The sequence below is a fragment of the Peromyscus leucopus genome, chromosome 4, assembly GCF_004664715.2.
Source record: "Peromyscus leucopus breed LL Stock chromosome 4, UCI_PerLeu_2.1, whole genome shotgun sequence".
Taxonomy (NCBI): Eukaryota; Metazoa; Chordata; class Mammalia; order Rodentia; family Cricetidae; genus Peromyscus; species Peromyscus leucopus.
The window spans coordinates 47,806,668-47,828,093 of record NC_051066.1 but is presented as its reverse complement, the minus strand read 5'-3'; the positions used below and the strand labels follow the sequence as shown (position 1 = coordinate 47,828,093).

At 43.4% G+C, this 21,426-nt stretch overlaps 1 protein-coding gene across 3 annotated transcripts in view; it reads left to right on the top strand.

The window, feature by feature from the left end:
• Nucleotides 1-21,426, top strand: part of Mettl8 (methyltransferase like 8) — a 93,111-nt gene that overhangs the window by 57,186 nt on the left and 14,499 nt on the right. For 2 of the 3 annotated variants that reach the window (XM_028885758.2, XM_028885755.2), the window contains 3 exons: nt 6,589-6,680; nt 19,403-19,746; nt 21,227-21,276. In XM_028885758.2, the coding sequence (XP_028741591.1) occupies nt 6,589-6,680; nt 19,403-19,746; nt 21,227-21,276 (486 nt within the window). The remainder of the gene's footprint in view (nt 1-6,588; nt 6,681-19,402; nt 19,747-21,226; nt 21,277-21,426) is intronic. The other variant, XM_028885757.2, reaches the window with a different exon arrangement.

Below are 21,426 nucleotides of genomic sequence, written 5' to 3'. Positions count from 1 at the left end.
TGTAAATTATTGTATACACATTGAATAAAGATTCTGAATTGTGGAATAATAATTATGTTAGAATACAGGGTTAGGAAACTTTTAAATTTTCTTTAATATTGTAGAACTGCTTCAACTTGAGATAAATTTTTTAAAACTTTACTTATAACAAACATGCTTGGTCAGGCATGGTGGCACCCATGTCCTCAATCCCAGCATGTGAGAGCAGAATTCTATGAGTTAGAGGCCAGCCAGGGCTACATAGTAAGAATTTGCCTAAAATAAACAAACAAACACATAAATAAATAATTGCCTACTTGTTAATTATTTTACATGTTTGCATAATATCCCTTTGAGTCACCATAAATGTTGATTCCCCTATTACTAAATATAGTGTTTTCTGTTAAATACTCTAAAACTTTATATTCGAAATTTTTATATCCCTCACCTTGCAAAACTATTATACAATATTTCATCCCTCCCACCAGGTAACAGTTTTGTTTACATAAAGTCTTGCTGCATTCTCAGAACTAGCATTTGAAGAAGGCTGTGAGGTGGGATCCCAGCCAATAGGAAAAGACTCAGTCATTCACTGCTGTCTTAGAATAAAAACCAAGTGAGCTCCTGTTCTGGGCCCTGGGTCTTCACTTCTGCAAGCAGCACACGCTTCTGATCAGATGCAAAGTTTCTGGAGACACATTAATTGGAATGGCAGTGTCTTTCTTTGAGACCTTGAACTTAACTTGAACTTAACCACTAAGGTCCCTCCGTGTTCTTGCTGTTTAATTAGTGTTCCCTAAACATCTTTGTACAGATATTTTCCTGCACAGAAATTCACTGTTCTTTTGAGATACTTTATTATAATCAATTTCAAGGTGTGCGATTTATGAGCAAACGGTGGAAACTACTTTCCCTTTGGTTGTTAAATGCCTGGTGCTTTGGTTTGCTAATTAGTCACGTGCCTGAATTCTGTGGTTGTGTTTGTTACTTGTAAGACTTGAATACTTCTTACCGCTGGCCATTGGGTTTTCCTGCAGAGGAGTCCATTTCTGCTAGCAATAGCTGCAGAGAGTCCTGTACGTACAGCAGGGACGTCTGCAGTTGCTGGGGGGAACTGGACAGTGGGGAACTCTGTTCCTCAGAGCACAGTGTATGGTCTTCTCCTCACTTCACAGTTTTAAGAAAATGAAGCAACAGAAAGAACAGTGTGAGGAAGTTAAGAGCAATTGAATAAATAACCAAATTAATGAACTACTCAGGAAACAGGAAGTGAAACTCAAGACTAAGACAAGTGTGTTAAAGACCACACACGCTCTCATTGTCTCAGGACTTGATTCTGTACACTAGATGAGGTTTGTTTTTAGAAACAGGCTCTCTCGATGTAGACCAACTTGGCCTCAGACTCACTATGTAGCTGAGGCTGGCCTTGAAGTTCTGGCCCTCCTGTCTTTTTGACTGCTGTGACGTTGCTCTTTAGGTCATGGGTCTCACCAGGCTGTCAAGACTGGCTCCTGGACTGTAATTCTCCCATGTCAGTCTTCTGAATGGGCCGACTGGCACCATTCACCACAATTGTTCTATTTTCTTTTGTATATGTTGTAAAAATTTGTAGATAACTCATCCCTAGTCTTAGTAATAATAATTTTTAAGTGACTGACTTGTTGATTTTAGTGTTATAACTGTCATATCAAAAGTTATATATGTGTGCATATAAGTAGTACATAAAGTACAGTTGGAAGCCTTAGTTTATATGTGATCACCTTTCTATAGTAAGTAAAAACAAAAGTCTATTCAGATTTCATTCTTTGAAACAAATGACGAAGATGCTTAGTGATTGTTTGGGTTGTGATTGGGTTTTTAAAAAATACTTGTGGTTAAATTTCTTGTGTGAAATCTTTTTATATTTTCGGTTACTTTTCCTACAGACCCCAACATCTTTTTTTAAAAGAACAGAGCTGGTGGTTTGATTCTGTAATCCCAACATTCAGGAGACTGAGGCTGGAGGATTACTACAAGTTAGAGCCTACCTGGGCTTCTTAGCAAGATACTCTATTTTTCTTTTCTTTTTTTCTTTCTTTCTTTCTTTTTTTTTTTTTTTTAAGGTGGTGGGGAGTCGGGAGAGGAAAGAATGAACCAGTTTCTCACCTTTCAATAGGGGTGTTTATAGCTAGGTAACTAGGTCACCGGAATGTGCTCACGTATCTGACTGCATAAACACCACTTAGAATAGAACCAGGCTTCTCACCATGCCACCCAAGGTGACTCCTTAGTCTGTCATTTCACCCTGCTTTCCTAGACATTCATGGTTGTGTCTTTACAGTCAGGGCCAACTCTTCCGGGTGTGTAGTTCATGTCTAGGTCACAACAACAGATTTCTCAGTGTCTTCCTGTGCTCTTCCCTCTGGTTTCCCATTTCCCCACCTTGGTGTAGGGTTCATCACCCCAGACCAAGGAGTCTAACTGACCTCCCTGCAGCTCCTCCCACAGCCGACCCTGCATGGTACTCACTGCAATCCCGTTACCCAGCTCCCAACTTCACCTGCAGCTGCCGAAGAGAAGCCGTCAAAGTGGACATCTTTCACTGCTCTCCACGTGTCCTGTCTGTACTGCCAGTCTCTTGCTGGGAAGAGTAGTTGCCCCGACCCCTATCCCCCCACCCCACCCCCACCCCGCCTTTCCTCCAACCCAAGCTCAAACCTACCTTTCTGTTCTTCCTGTTTTCCCAGATAGTGTTGACTGGCTGAGCTCCCATTTCTACCCATCAGTGCTGACCCTCTGATACCACTGCATCATTCCCTTTTCTCTGTGCAGTAAGAAAATCCATGCCCTCGATGGACAAGGAGTCCATAAAACCCCCAGCTACCTCGATAGAGACTAATGAACTAAGGGGTGAAGGTGGACTTGGACATGACTGTGGTGACATTTTTTGTGTGCACCCCAATCAAGCTTATCTGAGGATGAGAGGAAAAAGTCATCCACTATAGTAAACATAGAGGTCAGGCAGTGGTAGCACACACTCTCAATACTAGTTTTCAGGAGGCAGAGATTCATCCAGATCTCTGTGAGTTCAAGGCCACAGTGGGAACAGAGCCAGGCGTGGTGGCACACACCTTTAATTCCCAGCACTAACTATAGAGGTCTCGAGGTGTGTACAGACAGACAAGAAGTGATGTAGCTGGGCGGAGAAAGGAAGTGAGATGGCAGAACAGAAAGGTATATAGAAGTGAGTATACAGGAAGTAGCTCTCCCTGGAGGCTGAGGAGTTGGTGAGGTGAGGTTGTCTGTGGCTTGTCCTATTCCTCTGATCTCTCAGTTTTCACCCCAATATCTGACCCAGGTTTTTTTTATGAATAAGATGGTTTAGCAATTCGTCTTACAAATAACTGTTGCGGAATATTTGTTTAACCATGCAAAGATGTGTTGCATTTGTTTAATTATGTAAAGATGTGTTGCTGTTTTACCTGGCCTGCCTAAGGCACCTGATTGGTCTAATAAAAAGCTGAACAACCAGTATTGAGGGAGGAGGTATAGGAGGGATTTTCTAGCAGGGAGAGTAAGGAGGAGGAAGAATTTAGGCATGAAAAGAAAGAAAAAGAGATGCCAAGGAGATGCCAAGGTGGGGGTGAGGGGCAGCCAGCCACAGAGGAAGCAGAAAAATAGGACATACAGAATGAAAGAAAGGTAAAAATCCCTGAGGCTAAATTAAATTAAATTAAATTAAAAGAGCCTAAGCTAAGTATTCATAATTAATAATAAGTCTCTGTGACTATTTGGGTTCTGGTTGGTAGCCCAAGGAAAATTCTAACTGTACATGACCCAAATCTGGGTTTGAATTCAATTTCTGCCTGGCTATATTTCTATTCCCTCATATAAAATGAGCAGGATTATAACCCTTTCACAGAAGTTTTGAAAAGATCAAATAAGACAAATATGTGAAATGTGTTTTGTGTGGTGCCTGGCGTAATAAATAATAAGTGGCAGTGATTCCTGTGGTGATTATGATCACGCCAATGGCTCAGCCAATGTTTGTTGGTCATCATGAGCCACCAAGAATTTTATTTATCCCTTTTCATTGTTCAGATGATTACAACTATGGTATGATAACAGGATCTGAGTCTCTGTGCATGCATGTGTGTTCATAGGCGCCTGTGTACATGTGTGTGTGTGTGGAGGCAGGGCTCAGCACTGGATGTCTTTCTCAGTTGCTGTCCACTCTGTTCTTATGGGACAGAAGTCTCCTCACTCGGTTACACTGGCTGGCCAGCGAGCTCAGGGGTCTAGCTGTCTCGGCCTCCACCCTGCCCCGCTGTTCCGTGCGGCTCTCTGTGCTAGTCTTATGTCAGCTTGACACAGGTTAAAGTCATCGGACAGTCAGTTAAGAAAATGCCTCCAGAGAAGGAGTAGACTGGACAAAGGGTCCGCTGTGTGGCACACCACTCCCCGTACCACCGGGGTGGACGAAGAAGTGCTGGAGAGCGGGGAAAGAAGGAGAAATGAAGAGGGTTTTATTGTTGTTGTTTATTTGTTTGCTTGCTTTGTTTTGTTTTAATTTTCTTTTGGGGAGGCACTGCAGGGGTGGGAGGAATATGGGGGGGGGGCAGGAGGTAAGCAGAATTAGCGTACACGATGTGAAATTCCCAAAGAATCAATAAAGAAATTATGTAAAAGACAATGCCTCCATAAGATCCTGGCTATAGGCAAGCCTGTAAGGCACCTTCTAATTAGTGGTTGATGGAGAGCCCAGCCCATTGTGGATGGGGCCATCCCCAGACAGAGAGCTCAGGGCCCAGCCCATTGTGGGTGGGGCCATCCCCAGACAGAGAGCTCAGGGCCCAGCCCATTGTGGGTGGGGCCATCCCCAGACAGAGAGTTCTGGTTCCCTAAGAAAGCAGGCTCAGCAAGCCACAAGGAGCAAGCCAGTCAGCAGCACCCCTCCATAGCTTCAGCATCAGCTCTGCCTCCAGGTTCCTGCCCTGTTTGAGTTCCTGACTTCCTTCAGTGATGGACTGTCACCTGGAAGTGTGAGCCAAACAAACCCTTCCCTCCCCAGGTTGCCTTGCTCATGGTGTTTCATCGCAGCAACAGAACCCCTAACTAAGACGGTATCAGTAAGCTGTGGGGAACTTGACTAGACGATGTTTGGTTGTTTAGAGAAAGGGCTCACTTCAGGAAACATATCCTCATTCCCTCCTCCTTCACCCTTCCTCCTCCTTTGTTTTGAACCCAGGACCCCATACATGGTATGCAGCAAGAAACATTTTTATAGCACAAAATACTATGTTGTCATACAAAGGGAGTAAAATGCCTCAGGTGAGAGATTTAAGAAAAATGAGTCTTTTACATCCCATATCAAGCTTTCGTCATTTGGCTCCATGGTGGCACACACCTATAATCCCAGCAGTCGGTAGGCTTAAGCAGAGTCATCATGAATGTGAGGTCAGCCTGGCTTACACAGTGAGATCTGTCTCAAACAAAACAGCTATAACAAAAAGATCTTTTTATTTAATATAAGTCAATCTATCCCAGAAATTGAGATAGCTTATAAAAAATGAAACTTAAATTACTTTAAACATTTAGCCGTGGTGCTCACGCTTTAATCCAGCACTTGGAGCAGAGGCAGCGATCTCTGTGAGTTCGAGGCAGCTGGACTACAAGTGAGCTCCAGAAAGGCGCAAAGCTACACAGAGAAACCTGTCTCGAAAAAACAAAAAAAAAAAAAAAAAATTTAGAAGAGAACTAAATGTTTTACAACTTGCCTCTTGGGGCCGAGGAAATGGCCCAGTGGGTTAGGTGCTTGTCTTGCAGCACAGGGACCTGAGTTTGGGTCCCTGGAGCCCACGTTGAAAGGGCGTGGTAGGACTTATCTGTAGCCTCAGAGCTGGAGGTACGGGGGGACAGGCTGACTAGACAGTCATTTTAGCCAAATTGGTGAGTGCCAGGTTTAGTGAGATACTCTATCTCAAAATATAAGGTCTAGAGTGATGGATGGAGAGTCTGGTTAAGAGCATGCTGCTCTTCCAGAGGTCCTGAGTTCAATTCCCAGCAACCACATGGTGGCTCACAACCATCTGTAGTGGGATCTGATGCCCTCTTCTGGCTTAAAGGCATACATGCAGCTAGAGCAATCATCTACATAAAATAAATAAATAAATAAATCTTAAAAAAATCCAGAATAGAGTGATAAAGGGAGACAGCTGATATTGACATGTCCACATTAAAAAAAAAAAAAAAAAAACCATACATGCACAGGTGTGCACTCATGTGCTCGCACACATTTCTGGCACTGGAGTATCAGAATGTTGCCATGTTCTGAAGTTAACAGAAGGCAGTAGGTTTCTCCTCAGAAGAACATGTCGTACCATATCAGCCTGCAGACAGTCATGTACTGGAATGTGCTGAGGACGTGACTAACGCAGTCATTTCCCAAAGGTGGCTGGCTTATCCCACAGTCAGATTCAAACAGAAAACCTGTGGGGGTTGCAGGGTGGCACTTAGCACATGGAGTCACTTTGTACGGCTTGGCCTAGGATGTGAGATGGAGTGCCCAGGCAGTGGGCTCTGCCTTCCTACTCGCCAACCGTGTTTTGCTGTCTTTTTCCCCCTTGATAGGGATCACATGCAGTGGTCTGAAGAAGAAGAAGCAGCAGCCAGAAAAAAAGTAGAGGAAAACTCAGCCACACGAGTTGCTCCGGAAGAACAAGGTAAGGCTGGCTCCCCATCACGTCTCTGCATTGGAGAGGTCTTAGCTGACACCCCAGCCGGTCAGCCCACTTAACTCCCTTTGGTGGGATTCCAGTTCTTCCCTTGGAGTGGGACCAAAATTAATGAAATACATTATGTATTCACCCTGTAATTGGTCTTTTGGTAGTCATATTGCTTTTTGTGGGAGATATACATATGGGTGGCATTTTAAGCAAGATATGAAAATATAACTTTAAAATCTCCTTCGAGCCATGCCACTTTCAGTGTGTTTTTGTGCATTTCACTTGCTAGAAACTTCTAACAAATTCATAAACTTGAAGAAGAAAAAAATCATATCAAAATATTGGTGGCCTTTTGGGATAAGGGAGAGAGAAAGTGAGAGAGAGACAGAGAAAGACAGACAGAGACAGAGACAGAGAGAGAGACAGAGAGAGAGAGAGAGAATGTGGGGGGGCACTCACTCGTGTGCGTGGGGTGGGGTCAGAGGTCAATTTCAAGTGTCTTCCTCTCTCACTCTCCACCCTGTTTTTTTGAGACAAGGTCTGTCACTGACCCTGGAGCTCACTAAATCAGGCAGACTGCTGGACAGTGAGCTCTGTCTCCACCCCCACCCCCAACCCCGCCCTGTCCCAGCTCTGGGGTCACAGAAGCATGCCACCACACCTGGAATCCTAAGGGGTCTTCCTGCCTGTGCAGCAAGCTCTTCCCCCGACTGAACGACTGAACGGGGATCGAAAGCAATTACACTGAGAGGGTTTGTGTTCAGAGTTTCCCTCAGGGAAGGCCTCGACAACTTCATAAATCACTTCTGAAGTTTGGTGTGGACTACTATTAAACTCCTAGAAAATGACAAGTGTTGAAAATGATGCAGAGAAACAGGAGCCCTGGTGTACATTTGATGTGAATGGTACAGCCGCCATGGAAGCCGTTGTGAGACTCCTAAAACTTAAAGAGGTTGGAGAGACGGCTCAGCAGTTAAGAGTGACTGCTGTACTGGCTGCTCTTGCACAGGACTCTGGTTCAGGTCCCAGCACCCACATGCTGCTAACGACTGCCTATAACTCCAGTTCTAGGAGACTAACACTCTTCTGACCTCCACGGGCACCAGGCTTGTATGCGGGGCACTTACATATACTCAGGCAAACACTCACACAAATAAAATAAAACTTTTTTAAAGATTTAAAATAGTACTCCCCTATCATCAGTTCACTTTTAGGATATGTCCCGAAAGATTCAAAGCGCACACTCAAAAAGATACATGCATTGCATGTTCACGGCAGCAGTCTCCATGATAAGCAAAAGATAAACACAATCAAAACACAAGTGTTTAAAACAGGCAGTACTGTTAAAGAGCATCCTGTTCATAAGTTAATGAAAAGTAAGTTTAGCCTTAGAGGAAAGAACAGTGCCATGCTAGTATCTGGGTAATAATGTAACAATGTCCAGATATTCTGGGGACATGGATTCAGCAGCCATTTCCCAGAGGTGGCTGGGGCTACTGCAGATAAACAGGTAATAAAACATGCTACGTAGTAGTGAGGCCAAAGACTGGGTAGGTGGAAAGGAAGAGCGATGTAACCGTGTTAGAGTTGGCATTTAGGATGGATTCCAGATGTCTGTTTCACAACAGTGTGAACACACCTAACACTATGAGACCATGCATTTAAGAATAGCTAAGATGCTCCATCTTATGTGTTTTGAGCCACAGTTTTTAAAAATAGCACACTGAGGCCAGGCAGTGGTGGCGCACGCCTTTAATCCTAGCTTTGAGGCAGAGGCAGGTGAATCTCTGAGGTAGAGGCCAACCTGGTTCTACAGGAGAGCTAGAGCTGTTACACAGAGAAACCCTGTTTGAAACCCCACCCCCTCTCCAAATTAACACGCTGAAAATGTCAGCTGAAAGTGGTCAGTGTCTATGGAACTGCATGATGGGGTCCCCTAGTCACTCTCCCTGACTGCTGTATACCATCTTCTACTTTATTTTTCCTAAGATGATTTCCTCTTTGAAACCTCTCCTTCCTCTGTACGTCGTATGTCAAATTGCTCTGATTGGTGATTGGCCAGTGTAGGAAGTAGGTGTTCTGGGAAGCGGAAGGCTGAGGCGGAGAGACACTGCAGTCACCGCCATGACAGCAGCATGCGAAGATGCCGGTAAGCCACCAGCCACGTGGCAAGGTATAGATTTATGGAACTATTTAGGTTAGCATTACAGTTTGTAAGCAATATAAGTCTCTGTGTTCACTTGGTTGGGTCTGAGCGGCTGTGGACTGGCGGGTGACAAAGATTTGTCCTGACTGTGGGCCAGGCAGAAAACTCTAGCTACAGGTGTTTGCATGTATATGTGTGTAAGTATGTTCATGTGCACGGGTGCACATGTGTGAGCATGTGCATGGAGACCAGAGGGCCACCTAGAGTGCTGTTCCTCAGATGCTGTTCACCTTTGCGGGGGAGGGGATCAGGCAGGGTTTCTCACTAGCCTAGGCCTCATCAAGGAGGCTGGGCTGGCAGCCAGGGAACCCCAGGGCCCCACCTACCCCTGCTCCTCACTGCTGGGGTTATAAGTGTGCGCCCCCATGCCAGGCTTTGTTGTTGTTATTTGTTCATTTTTAATGTAGCTTCTGTAGATCAGCTCAGGTCCTCATGCTGGAGAAGCAAGCATGGCACTGCATCCCTGGTACCGAGTTACAAGCTCCTGCCACTGTGCGCAGTGATGCTTGTCCCCCACGAGTGATGGGGACGAAGCTCCTTACAGGGCCAGCTCTTTACCAACTGAACTGACTCAGCACTGTGCGGCACTGGCTGGCCTAAACTCAGAACGTAAACCAAAGCAGCCTCCAGTTTGCAGTGATCCTCCTGCCTCTGCCTTCCAGGTGCTTAGGATGCCTGGATTTCTTTCTTTCTTAAAATAATAGTCCATTAGAGCCAAGCATGGTGGTGCACATCTGTGATCCGAGCACTTAGGAGACCAAGATAGGAGAATTGCTATGAGTTTGAGGCAAGCCTGAGCTACATAGTGAATTTGGGGCTAGCTTGAGCTACCTGGTAAAATCCCATCTCAAAAGTCAAAAAGAAATAATTTATTGAAGTCACAAATATATACAGAAATTTATGTAATTCACAAGAGTTTTCACATCGTTTACCAGATTTCGAATCACTGTTAGCACTGACGTGGAGAGACAGGTCACCAGGAGCATAGCCGCTTCCTGGAACTATTCCATCCCCTCAGACCTCTCAGAGAGCAGCTGCTCCCCCCGCCATGCCAGCTTTGTTTGAGGGGATCATTCTGCTTTCTTGATCACTCCGTGGTGATATCCACGTCTCAGAGCAGACTGGGGTCAGCAGGTGGTGGTGGTGTCTGTGCACCAAACCCAGCTTACTGAGGTTTTGTTTGTGAGCGGTTTGCATGCTCACGGGTGTATATAGGTCTGAAATTGATATGTGTGTCTTCCTCGGTAGCTCTCCACTTTATTTATTGAAGCAAAGTCTCTTGCTAAAGTTGGAACTTGCAGATTCTGGCTAGTCTAGCTAGCAAGCCTGCCCAGGCAGACCTCTGCTCTGCCTCTCTGGTGTTGTGATTACAATCAGCTGCCACACCTTTTATGTGAGTTCTAAAGATCTGAACTCCGGTCTGAGGAGTTGAACTCTTACATAGGCATTTTATCCACTGAGCCCTCTCCCCGACCTGCAGCATGTTTTTATCAATAAAGTTTCATTAGAACACAGGCATGCTCACTTGTTGACATACTGTCTGTGATTGCTTTTGAGCTCTTTGGTTCAAAGAGACTGTAAATGTCACATAAAGACTAAATACCTATCTGGCACTTTATAGAAAGGCTCTTCCAACACTGGAATTCCAGACCTAGGTTGACCAGCTATCCAGAAACTTCCCAGGGAAAAATATTTGCAGTCTTCCTTGTAAGGCACGTAGTGCATGTCAAGAGAAACACAGTTGAAATGATGAGGCAAAGGTACCTGGAGAGACTTAAGATAATGTGACAGCCTCAGCCTTTAGCAGGCAAAGGAGCAGTGCCAGCCTCCCTTGCTCTGGAGTAGTTGGTGACCTATCATATCCTCTATCACTGCTTTTTACTCCTTAGTTCCAGGCCCTCTCCCTCAGCATCAGGGGATCCTAGCTGGACAGGAAAGACGAGCCTCTGACCCCAGTGGAATTATTCTATTTTTATGAGCTCTAACTGGGCAGTCTGGAGTGGAAGGCGGCCAAGGAGTGTTGGGATTGGACTTGAGAGTGTATACCAGGGCGGTGTGGCCTGAAGTCAGCCAGCCTCACATTCCTTCACAGGAACTCTGTCACTGTTCTGAGGAAGTATAACCTCGCTTCTTTGCCAGCAGCAGCGCAGACATATTTTCCACATTACTCAGGCTTCTGCTAGTGGCCACCTGGATGTGGCAGAGACTCCAGACTGAACTAAGACCAACATTATCAGTTGTTTTAATTCATTTCCAGGAAATTAAAACTTACCCATAGTACTATTTGCACATTATCCTAATAATATGAAAAACCAGGAATTTTTTTTCTTAACTTCCTTTTGAATATTTTGTTCAGAACTTAAATAGAGCAGGGCTGATAATGTTAAAGTTCTCTGTGGCCGCCTACTTTGTCCTATTTGTGTTAACAATGAACTTGAGTGAAGCTAATGAGGTTATTTTAGTGCCTCAGAAACCGCAGTAAAGGAAAACGACAGTTCCTACAGAACCATAGTGTGACCAAAATAGAAAGGTGATGACTGGCCTCTCTGTAGAAGAGGAAAGGCGGACTCGAAGGCCTGCGGTACCACTTTGAGACATTTGATTTGCTTTTACTATGACAGTCTTCTAAGTATTTTCCTGGCTACTGTAAAGATATAGAACTAAAGATTCCATTTCAAAATAACTCAGAGAAGTAGAGATTTGTTCTGAGTTTCCTCTGCGTGCCTCTGCTCAGTGCTCTGGGCTCTGAGTGTTGGGGGACCACGCTGCAGGAAAACATGCTTTGGGGGACTATCTTATATTTAAAGAAAGATGTAGCTAAGACTGCCAGGAAGGTGGCCAGGAAGGAAAACTGTTCTGGGGAAGCACAGTGAGAGGCTTCTTGTTCGCTCTTGCATGCCTCTGATGACTATGGGTCAAAGGAATAGATTACTCGGCTCTGCCCTTTAGTGAGAGCCCTAAAGAAGCTTTGACCTAGCCACCGTCTTTTCCTGTCTAAGAGACTCCTCGAGTGTCTGAAAGAGCCAATTCTCTGCCATCACAAAGGGTTCCATCTGCAGAGTATTGTAGAGGAGGCGCACTGTTTATTGATCTTATCTCCTTTATTAATGCCACTGGGAGGACATACTGGCTGTTCTTCCAAGCTAGCCAACCCTGTCCCATCTCTTTTGGTTTCTGTATGTCCCTCCCTCTTCTTCCATTTCTCACCTATCGTCAGAGCCCTTGGTGAAAACAGAAGTTAGAAAACAGCCTCACAATCTGAAAATAAGATCTTCGGCATGACAGATGATCGCCTTTTGCTGCCGAATGGCTATGGGCTCATTTGTATAATGAAAATGTATAGTATCCAGGCTCTAGTTAGCAATATTTCTTTCAATTAGATTGCCCAGATTAATGATTTTTAATTCCACGTTTTCTTTTCCTAATTACTTTTCAATGTTATTATAGCTCATATTTCTTTTAAAACTGGGTTAACCCAGAGAAATAAAAAAGATATAATCAGCATTTTTTTGAGTTAACAGGATTATATTTTATAATTTCCTTAAAAAGATCTCCAGTGTGCTATATGTCAGCTGGTCGTATAGCAAGTGTAATGGGTTTTTAAAACTCAATAACAACAGCAGCTGCTATTTCAACTTTAAAATGTCTTTGTAAATAAAGTCATACCTAGGGAAAGTTGTCTATACCTAGCAGATAACAAGAGTCTACACTTTTGTGCTGTGAATGTGTTACCACTGAAGAGAATGTTCTAGATGAAGGGGAAAAAAGAAACAACAGAATAGTTCTACACAGTGCTGATAAATGTAGTGTGCCTGCCTCTAAGAAGACGTTGGCTGCTGAAAGTTCCATGCAGTGCCCTTAGAATTACATTTTTATTTTTATAATTTTAAGAGTTCTCTTTTATTAGACAGTGAACTTCCTTCAATGACATGTGGAAATTTCCAACTTTGAGAGTTCAGGTATTTGCGTAATTGATGTGCAAAAATAACTTTAAATTACTTTTTTACATAGCAACTTAGAATAAATTTTCATAATTCATATTAATCACATCATATATGCCAGATACATAAATGGTTCAATTTGGTTTTTCAGTTATGATGTTCAGGGCGATTCAGATGACTGGTGAACCTGTAAGTGTGGTTAGCGTGCTATATTCCTTGTTCTACTCAGCTGTATGGAACTTAATAAATGAAGAATTGAGAACGTCCCTCATCGGGGTATGCCGAAACAGATCACTATAACCCTTTTGTTGGCATTGGCACAGGATAGTTTATTCTGGACAGCTAGCAACCTAGGACAACAAAAGAAAAAGATGTTCCTCCAAGGAAAATTTGTCATCATACACCTGTTAAATGTCAGGGCAGCTCAGCTTTCCCACAGTGTGTAGACTCTTTGTGGGTCCTGGCCTGAACTGGTGGCAGTTAGAGGTGAGCCTGAAGTTTTCCTGTCATGGTTCGAGAACGGCACCTGTAATTCCCTGTCCTTACAGGCACACTTTCAGTTCCTGAAATTCACTCAGACACTGGAGGTGCTTATTGTCTCAGGTCCGTAATTGTGATGAAGTTGATTGGCTTCTCTGAAGTCCCGGGAACCACGGACTTGCCAGCATTGGTGGAAGACATCCAGCTTTGTGTCTGCCCGACAAACCAACCTGTGCCCATAGACCAGTGTGTGGTTCCGCTGCTAAGCACGACTTCGTCCTGTAACTTCATCCAGCTTGTATGTTATCTCAGTCAGAGAACTGGGCTTGATGCTGTACTCACCTCTCTCTGAAAGCTGACTCCAGCAGCATTGCTTTTACAATGCACTTATTACAGCTTGCATTGAGGTTTTAATTTCAACTTGGTGCTTTGTAATTGGGGAGAAAATAAGAGTCAGAAAAACAGACTATCTTTAGGGATATTTTGGAGGGAGCACATGCTAACTTTGTAGAGGGAGATGGTGCTGTGTGATGGCCAAGAGCCACAGGTTCTGGAGTCTGACCGACTTAACCCAGGTCCTGACACTTCCTGGCCGGGTGACCTTGGAGGGGGAAATCTCATGCCTTTTGACACTGAATTTCTTGTCTTTAAATTGTAATAATACTGTCTATATGAAAGATATTGTTAACCCCAAATTGTTGGCTTCCCCCATGGTCGGCTCATTCTCATTCTTTCCCCCACACACACACATTCTCCCTCCTCCCTCCCCGCCTCTCCCTTTTCTCTTCTTTCCTTCCTTTCTCCATTTGGTGTGGCAAAGCCAGAAGGTAAAAATGAAGCTTCATGGGAAGAATCCAAGTTTGTTCAATGTCCAAAACACAGACAAGCGGGAGTTTGGGGCTCACAGATCTCATTCCGTGGTGGGTAGGGAAGCCCTGGATTTGGGATAAGTGAAATGAAGGGGAGAAGAGGGGGGCAAGGGGGAGGAATAGGACAAGAAAGACTAGTGGGTGACTATGATTAAAGAGCTTTATATCCGTGTATGAAAACGTGACAGTGGAGCCCACTGTTTATGCAGTTAGTTAATGGGAAGAAGAGGTCAGTGTAGGGAGGAATAGCTATGCTGTTTCTGGGAATGGCAGTTCCCGGGCACTGTCACATCTTCTAGAGTGTGGTGATTCTTACCAAGGCAGCCTGTAGGGTGTCACTTAGTATGTAAATTAGATCACTAAGAACAGGCTTCCAGAAAGCACCGTCAGCTATCTTAGTGCCAGTTGGTTTTGGCTAACCCACCTGAAGAGGAACTTCTGGCCTTAAGACATCCTGTTCCCAAAGATAAACAAGATTAGGACAAGGAGGGAATTCGGCCAGGCCAGTAAGCAGAACACTAGGTAATGATACTGTTAGGAGTAAATGGGAAACACTTAAGAAAAGCAGTCGATGTAGAGCTTGAAACTGGGTGTTTCTGTGGGTCACTGTTGGAGTTTTTTGTTTGTTTCATTTTTGGTTTGGTTTGGTTTGGTTTTTGAAACAGGGCCTCACTATGAAGGCCTGCCTGGCCTGGAACTCAGAGAGGTATGCCTGCCTCTGCCCTTGCCTCTGTCTCTTGAGGCCTGGGATTAAAGGGGTGCACCACTATGCCCAGCTAGGGTTGAATATAGGTGCCCAATGTGTTTTTTTTATTTGAATGTAACTTATTACAGCCACATCATTATAGATTAATAACTGGTAATGCTTGTTTTCCATAAATTCATATATATGTATATTTATACACACACACACATATATGGGGGCTTAAACAGGCTGTACAAATATGCTAATTCTCATTAAAAGAAGTTAGCAAGATGAATAGATTAATTCATATGAGATTGTGTGTGTGTGTGTATGTGTTACATGCATGTAAGTGTGCAAATGCATATGCACATATGTGGGCATGTAGAAGCTGCAGCAGGAGGCTAGATGTCTTCCTCTAGCACACTTAGCCTTATTGTCAGTAATCCGGAAGTCCACTGTTTCCTGCTTGTTTGTTTGTTTGCTTGGTTAGTTGGTTGGTTGTAGTTTTTTGAGTAGGCTGGTTTACCAGCCGATGAGTTCTTGGGATCTACCTGTTTCCACCCCCCAGTGCTGATGTTACAGACATGCACACCTGTGCAAGGTTTTCCTGTGGGTGCTGGGGATTTGCACTCAGGGCCTTGTGTTTGCAGAGCATCTCCCCAGCGCCCCCTTGCTGTTCTTCATCTTTGCCAACAGCTTTGCAAACGATAGAGCTAGCTAATAATTGTTATACTGCCCTATTCAAAACTTCCATCCACTATGAATGAATATAAAATAAATGTAAGGGCCGGGTGGTGGTGGCGCGTGCCTTTAATCCCAGCACTTGGGAGGCAGAGGCAGACAGATCTCTGTGAGTTCGAGGACAGCCTGGTCCACAGAGTGAGTTCCAGGACAGACTCCAAAACTACACAGAGAAACCCTGTCTCAAAAAAAAAAAAAAAAAACAAATGAATGAATGAATGAAATGAATGAATAAATAAATAAAATGCCAGAGTTGCCACCAGTGTCTTAGCTGTTGTATGAATGCTTTTCTTGTTTGTATCCTGTATGTTTCAGATGCTGCGTGTCTGCCCAGTTTTGGCCCACATAGTTTGCTTGCTCATTTCCAGACTGCACATTTGAGTTAGTTGTCACTTCTTTCCTGTAATAAATAGAACTCTTTGCACATATTTTTGTCATATTTCTCTTCGAATTCCTATTCTACCCTGGTTAATTGTTAGGGGAGTTCATCTTGAGATTAGCCATGGTGTGGTATTAAATTCTAGTTAATGGTGATTCATCTCAAATTCACTTCATAAGTAGCTTCATATTGGAAAACCAAATCCTATAGATTTGACTAAATGTGGGCCTTGTTAGCCTTAAATGTAGGTCTTTGGGCTGCTTTTTCTTAGGTACAAAATCTGTCTGCACAGAGTGAGTGACAAAGAGAGTTTCTAAGACAAAGGAAGACAAGAAGTCGTAAGAAAACCCTTGGGAAATCTGGAAGTTTTTATTTCCTCCTGAGTCTAATTTTCAGAACGTTGTTTTGTTTTCTTGCACAGTACACAGGTGCACTCTGATTGTTAAAAGTGAACACAGAACCATTTTCAAGATAAATATGCACTTTTGGACTAACCATAAATAGGCTTCCTTTGGTTAATGCAGATGAGATGATGGTTTAGACTTAAAAGCACACAATTGCCGGGCGGTGGTGGCGCACGCCTTTAATCCCAGCACTCGGGAGGCAGGGGCAGGCGGATCTCTGTGAGTTCGAGACAGCTGGCTACAAGTGAGTTCAGAAAGGCGCAAAGCTACACAGAGAAACCCTGTCTCAAAAAAAAAAAAAAAAAAAAGCACACAATTCCTTTTAGTTATAGGGCCCACTGCCATTTCTCAGACCTTAAATGCAAATGGAATGCCTGTCTTTACGTCTGCTGCCAGAGCAGACTCAGGAAGCATGTGCCTGGATGCAGGAAGGCCTATGGGACAAAGCCATATGGATAAAAATGAAGGAAAACTATGAAGGATTCAGGACAGTCATGAAGTGAAGGAGACGGACTACAGGCAGCTACATGATTCACAGGTTGAGTCTCTTTGGAATTACAAATGAAAGCAGTCCATTATTTTTATTTGTGGTTTAGTGTAATTTGGGAATCCATAGTAAATTCACATGAATCAAAACTAAACAAAGATTCTCAGTTAAACCACAGGTTTTTAAAATTTGCTTGTTTGGTTTTGTTGTTTGTTTGTTTGTTGTTTGTTTGTGGCAGTGTTGCAGTGTAGCCAGGCTGGATTTGAACTCATGACAGTCCTCTGCTTCAGCCTCCCCAGTACTGGGATTACAGGCATGGGCCATCATGTCCGGTGCTGTTTTTATCTATACTAGTAAGTGTGTGAGTGTGTGTGCCACCGTGTTTATGTACACATGCAGTGTTCTTCCTCCTCCTCCTCCCTTCTAGTGGTGGCATAATATACATACTGCCCTGTGCCTTACTTTTCTCCAACACTAAACCTTGGAGATCGTTACACACCCATTAGGAAGCTTTGCAGACTTTGAAAGCACTTTAGAATGTCATGAGTCTGTCTTCTAGGGTAAAAGAATTCTTCATCCGTGGGTTAAGTCTAAGGATTAACCTTGTTACATAATCGGAGTCAGGAGATGGTTGTTCAGTAAAAGACAGAGTGAGCAGGTTATTTTGTTTAATTAACTTAGTCATTCATTTATTTGGTTTTGTTTGAGCTTGTGAACCTTCTTCCTCATCACAAGTGCTAAGCTTAAAGATAGGTGCTGCCATGATTTATTTGAGGCAAGAGTTTTTCGATATAGTCCAGGCTGGCTCCAAATTCTCTGTGTATTTCAGGCTAGCTCTAACTTGTGATCCTCCTGCCTCAGCATTCCAAGTGTTGGAATTACAGGCCTGTGTTACTATGCTTAGCTTGAATCATTAATGCAAGGTAGAGATGGGAAGAAACAGAGACGAAGAAATGCCTGAAATTCTGAGACCATTGACATAACTGTGGCCCCTTTAACCCAAAGATGATATCACTAAGAGCCTGTCTGTTAAGAAAGCATCAGTAACTCTCTTGGAGACTTCTATTAGGAGACAGCAATAGAAAGAGATGCCTCTGGATTTGGGGGTATTGTGGGGGATGAAGTTATGGGGTGGACCCTACAAGCAGTTTCAGCTCCTTTCTTCAAATGTAGAACCAGGAACTCCAGAAGAGTAAACTGTCTCACTGAACCCTCTTGCTCTAAAGTTATGTCACTTACAATTAACACATTCTTTTCTGATTGCCAGTATGCACATTTGTCATATTTAAAGTGCATTTGTAGAGACCAATGGGGATGGGGTACTTTCTCCAAGAAAATAAAAAGCCACACAGCTACTTGATTGAAAATACATTTATTAGACCAGGTGTGTTAGTACATGCCTTTAGCCTCAGTACTCGAGAGGCAGAAGAAGGCAGATCTCTGTGAGTTTGAGGCCAGCCTGGTCTGTATAACAAGTTCTAGGCCAGCCAAAGCTACATAGTGAGATCTTGTCTTTTATATATATATATATAATATATATAATATATATGACATATATATTATATATGAGACATATATATAAGACATATATATTATATAAGACACACACACATATGTATATATATAATAGAGAGACAGACAGACAGATAGAAAAGAGAGAAAATTCAAAACTTGGCTGCAGAAAACAATTCTCAAAGATTCAATTCCTCACAAAATGGAATGGCCAACTATTGACAGAAAAATCGATTTTTAAGAGTTGGATTAAGTATCTTACATGTTGATTTTGAAGAAAATTAAATGAACTTTTGTATTTTTAGCCTTAGATAAGTTAGATTATTAAGTAATATTAAACTTATTAAATTGGAAATGCAATTATTGATAAATATATGTGTCTTAGTTAGTGTTCTATTGCTGTGAAGCGACACCATGACCATGGCAACTCTTGTACAGGAAAACATTTCATTGGGGCTGGCTTACAGTTCAGAGGTTTAGTCCATTCTTATGGCAGCATGCAGGCAGTCTGGAGAGGTAGCTGAGTTCTACATCTGGATCAGCAGGCAGCAGAAAGAGAGAGCCACTGGGCCTGGCTTGGGCTTCTGAAACCTCAAAGCCCACCCACAGTGACACACTTCAGTAAGCCACACCTACTCCAAGAACGCCACACCTCCTAATCCTTTCAAATAATACCACTCCCTATGAGCCTAAGGCGCCAGTTTCTTTTCAACTACTACAATATGTGATACATTTACAGTATTTTTATTGGATATTTTTATTTTATTTTATTTTAGGTTATTCTAGACAGGTTTCTCTGTGTAGCCCTGGCTGTCCTGGAGCTCACTCTATAGACTAGACTGGCCTCAATCTCAAAGATCTGCCTGCCTCAGCCTCCCAAGTGCTGGAATTAAAGGTGTGCACCACCACACTTGGCTTAAATATTTAATTATTAAAGGTATTTAGTTACCAAAAAAGCAGCCAATAGTAAATACAATTCATAGTAAAATGGATTTTTTCCCCCTTTCTGTTTTAGTTAAGTTTGAAAGTGATGCTAACAAATACTGGGACACATTTTACCAGACTCATAAGAATAAGTTTTTCAAGAATCGTAACTGGCTGTTGAGGGAATTTCCTGAAATTCTTCCAGTTGATCAAAACGCTAAAGAGAAAGTGGAAGAATCATCCTGGGATCAAATCAGAAGCAACTTCTCAAGAATGCAGGGAACAGAAACCCATTGTGGAGAGAGCTGTGTCTCCTCAGCCCCTGGGAACAAAGGAAGACCTAACTTTCCCAACCCAGACTTGGAAGAACACAGTGACGGGCCCGGGAAGACGGGGCGCTTCCCTGGTAGCAATGCCACTTTCCGAATCCTGGAGGTACTGTGTCCGAGGGACAGGACAGGAGGTGATGGAGTGTGGAAGTGTATACCCCGTACTATTTCTGAATGGTCCAGATTGCCCAAACACTCGAGTGCTTACACGCATAAGCAGGACTTGGGACTCGCATCTCTCATCAGTCAAGTTTTAACTTTGTGGCTTTAATTTCATTTGTTTACCTTTTTTTTCCCTTTTAATTTGCTGTAATTTCTAATTTGGAGGCAGTTTTTAAGTCCTGATAAACTTTTGGTCTTAATAGTTGCAGTTGCTCCTTTTTTTTTTTTTAACCCTTTTTTGGAGTGAAATAAAAATAAGCAATATGTTTAGTTTGCTGTAGTATAGTGTAGATAGTGGTTTTCCATTTTTGAATCTAAAGGCCATCTTCCCGATTCCACAGTAATAGTTGTTGATGACAGAGAATTTGCAGGAGCACATAAGAGAGATACAGTGACAGCCCACGAACAAGTTATTTAACCACTTGTTCCGCTTCGGTTTAGGCTGTGGTGAGCTTGGAGACTAGTTAACATCCCGTCATAGGCACTTGTCTGCCTTTAATCGTTCTCCAAAAATGTTTTCATGGCTGCACAGTACTTTGCAAGTGAGATACCATAATTTTACTTCCCTGGTGTCAAACTGCTGCCATTGTTTTCTCAGCAAATGTCTTTGGGTAGACATTTGTAGTCTTTACCTCCATTTCCTTTTCCCATCTTGGGTTAGATTTACTAGTTTACAATATTTGGAAACTCTTAGAGCTCTTAAAGCAGACTTCCAAACTGCTCTCTAAGAAACTATACTAATAGAAGCAGACGTGGGGACATGTGCCCACAGCCCCAGCACTCAGGAGACAGAGACAATATCATACATGTTCGAGACCAGCCTTCTCTCTTGCTCACTCATACAGCGGTTTGAACCCAAGGCCTTGAACACGGTGGACAAGAGTTCTACACCCAGCCCATTTTGAGACAGGGTCTCCCTAAGTTGCCCAGGCTGGTTTTGGACTCACGCTATAACCCAGTCTTCTTCTTGCCTCGGCCTCCTGAGCTTCCAGAATCACAGGTGTGGAGTTCCAGAGCCTCTCACCTGCTGTAGTTTGTCTTTTTCACCACTCAGTGCTCCCCCGGCTCTCCAGACACTGAGACGCGTGCGCTGGTATTTGTGCCCCGCCCCCCCCCCCCCCCCCCGTGTCCACTTCAGCAGCCCTGCCCCTGTCACAGCCCCTGCAGACGCCTCATTGCCCCTGTGCTGTCGCAAAGCGTCGTGTGCTTAGTTATCCAGTCGGAGGCGCTTTGGTGGGCTCCAGATTGTAGGGGTTTCCACAGCCAAACTTCGCTTATTACTCTTGGGATCTGTTTCTTCTGGCCTTTGAGTTTCCCAAGTTCTGCCATCCCCAGAACTCTAGTAATAGTTTGTTTTTTAAAGAGAAAATCCAATATTGTGAGTGAAATGTAATGCTTTCACATTTGTTTATTCTCGATTTCAGGTTGGCTGTGGTGCTGGAAATAGTGTCTTTCCAATCCTGAACACCTTGCAGTGAGTTCTAAGTATTTTCCCCTACAAAATCTACATATTTATGGGTGTTGAAAAATTCTGGAAATACCTTGTCATGCCTATGCCAAGAATTCTGAATTCCCATATAAACCATGACTAAAGCAAGTTTCAAAGGACACGATTTTAGTGACT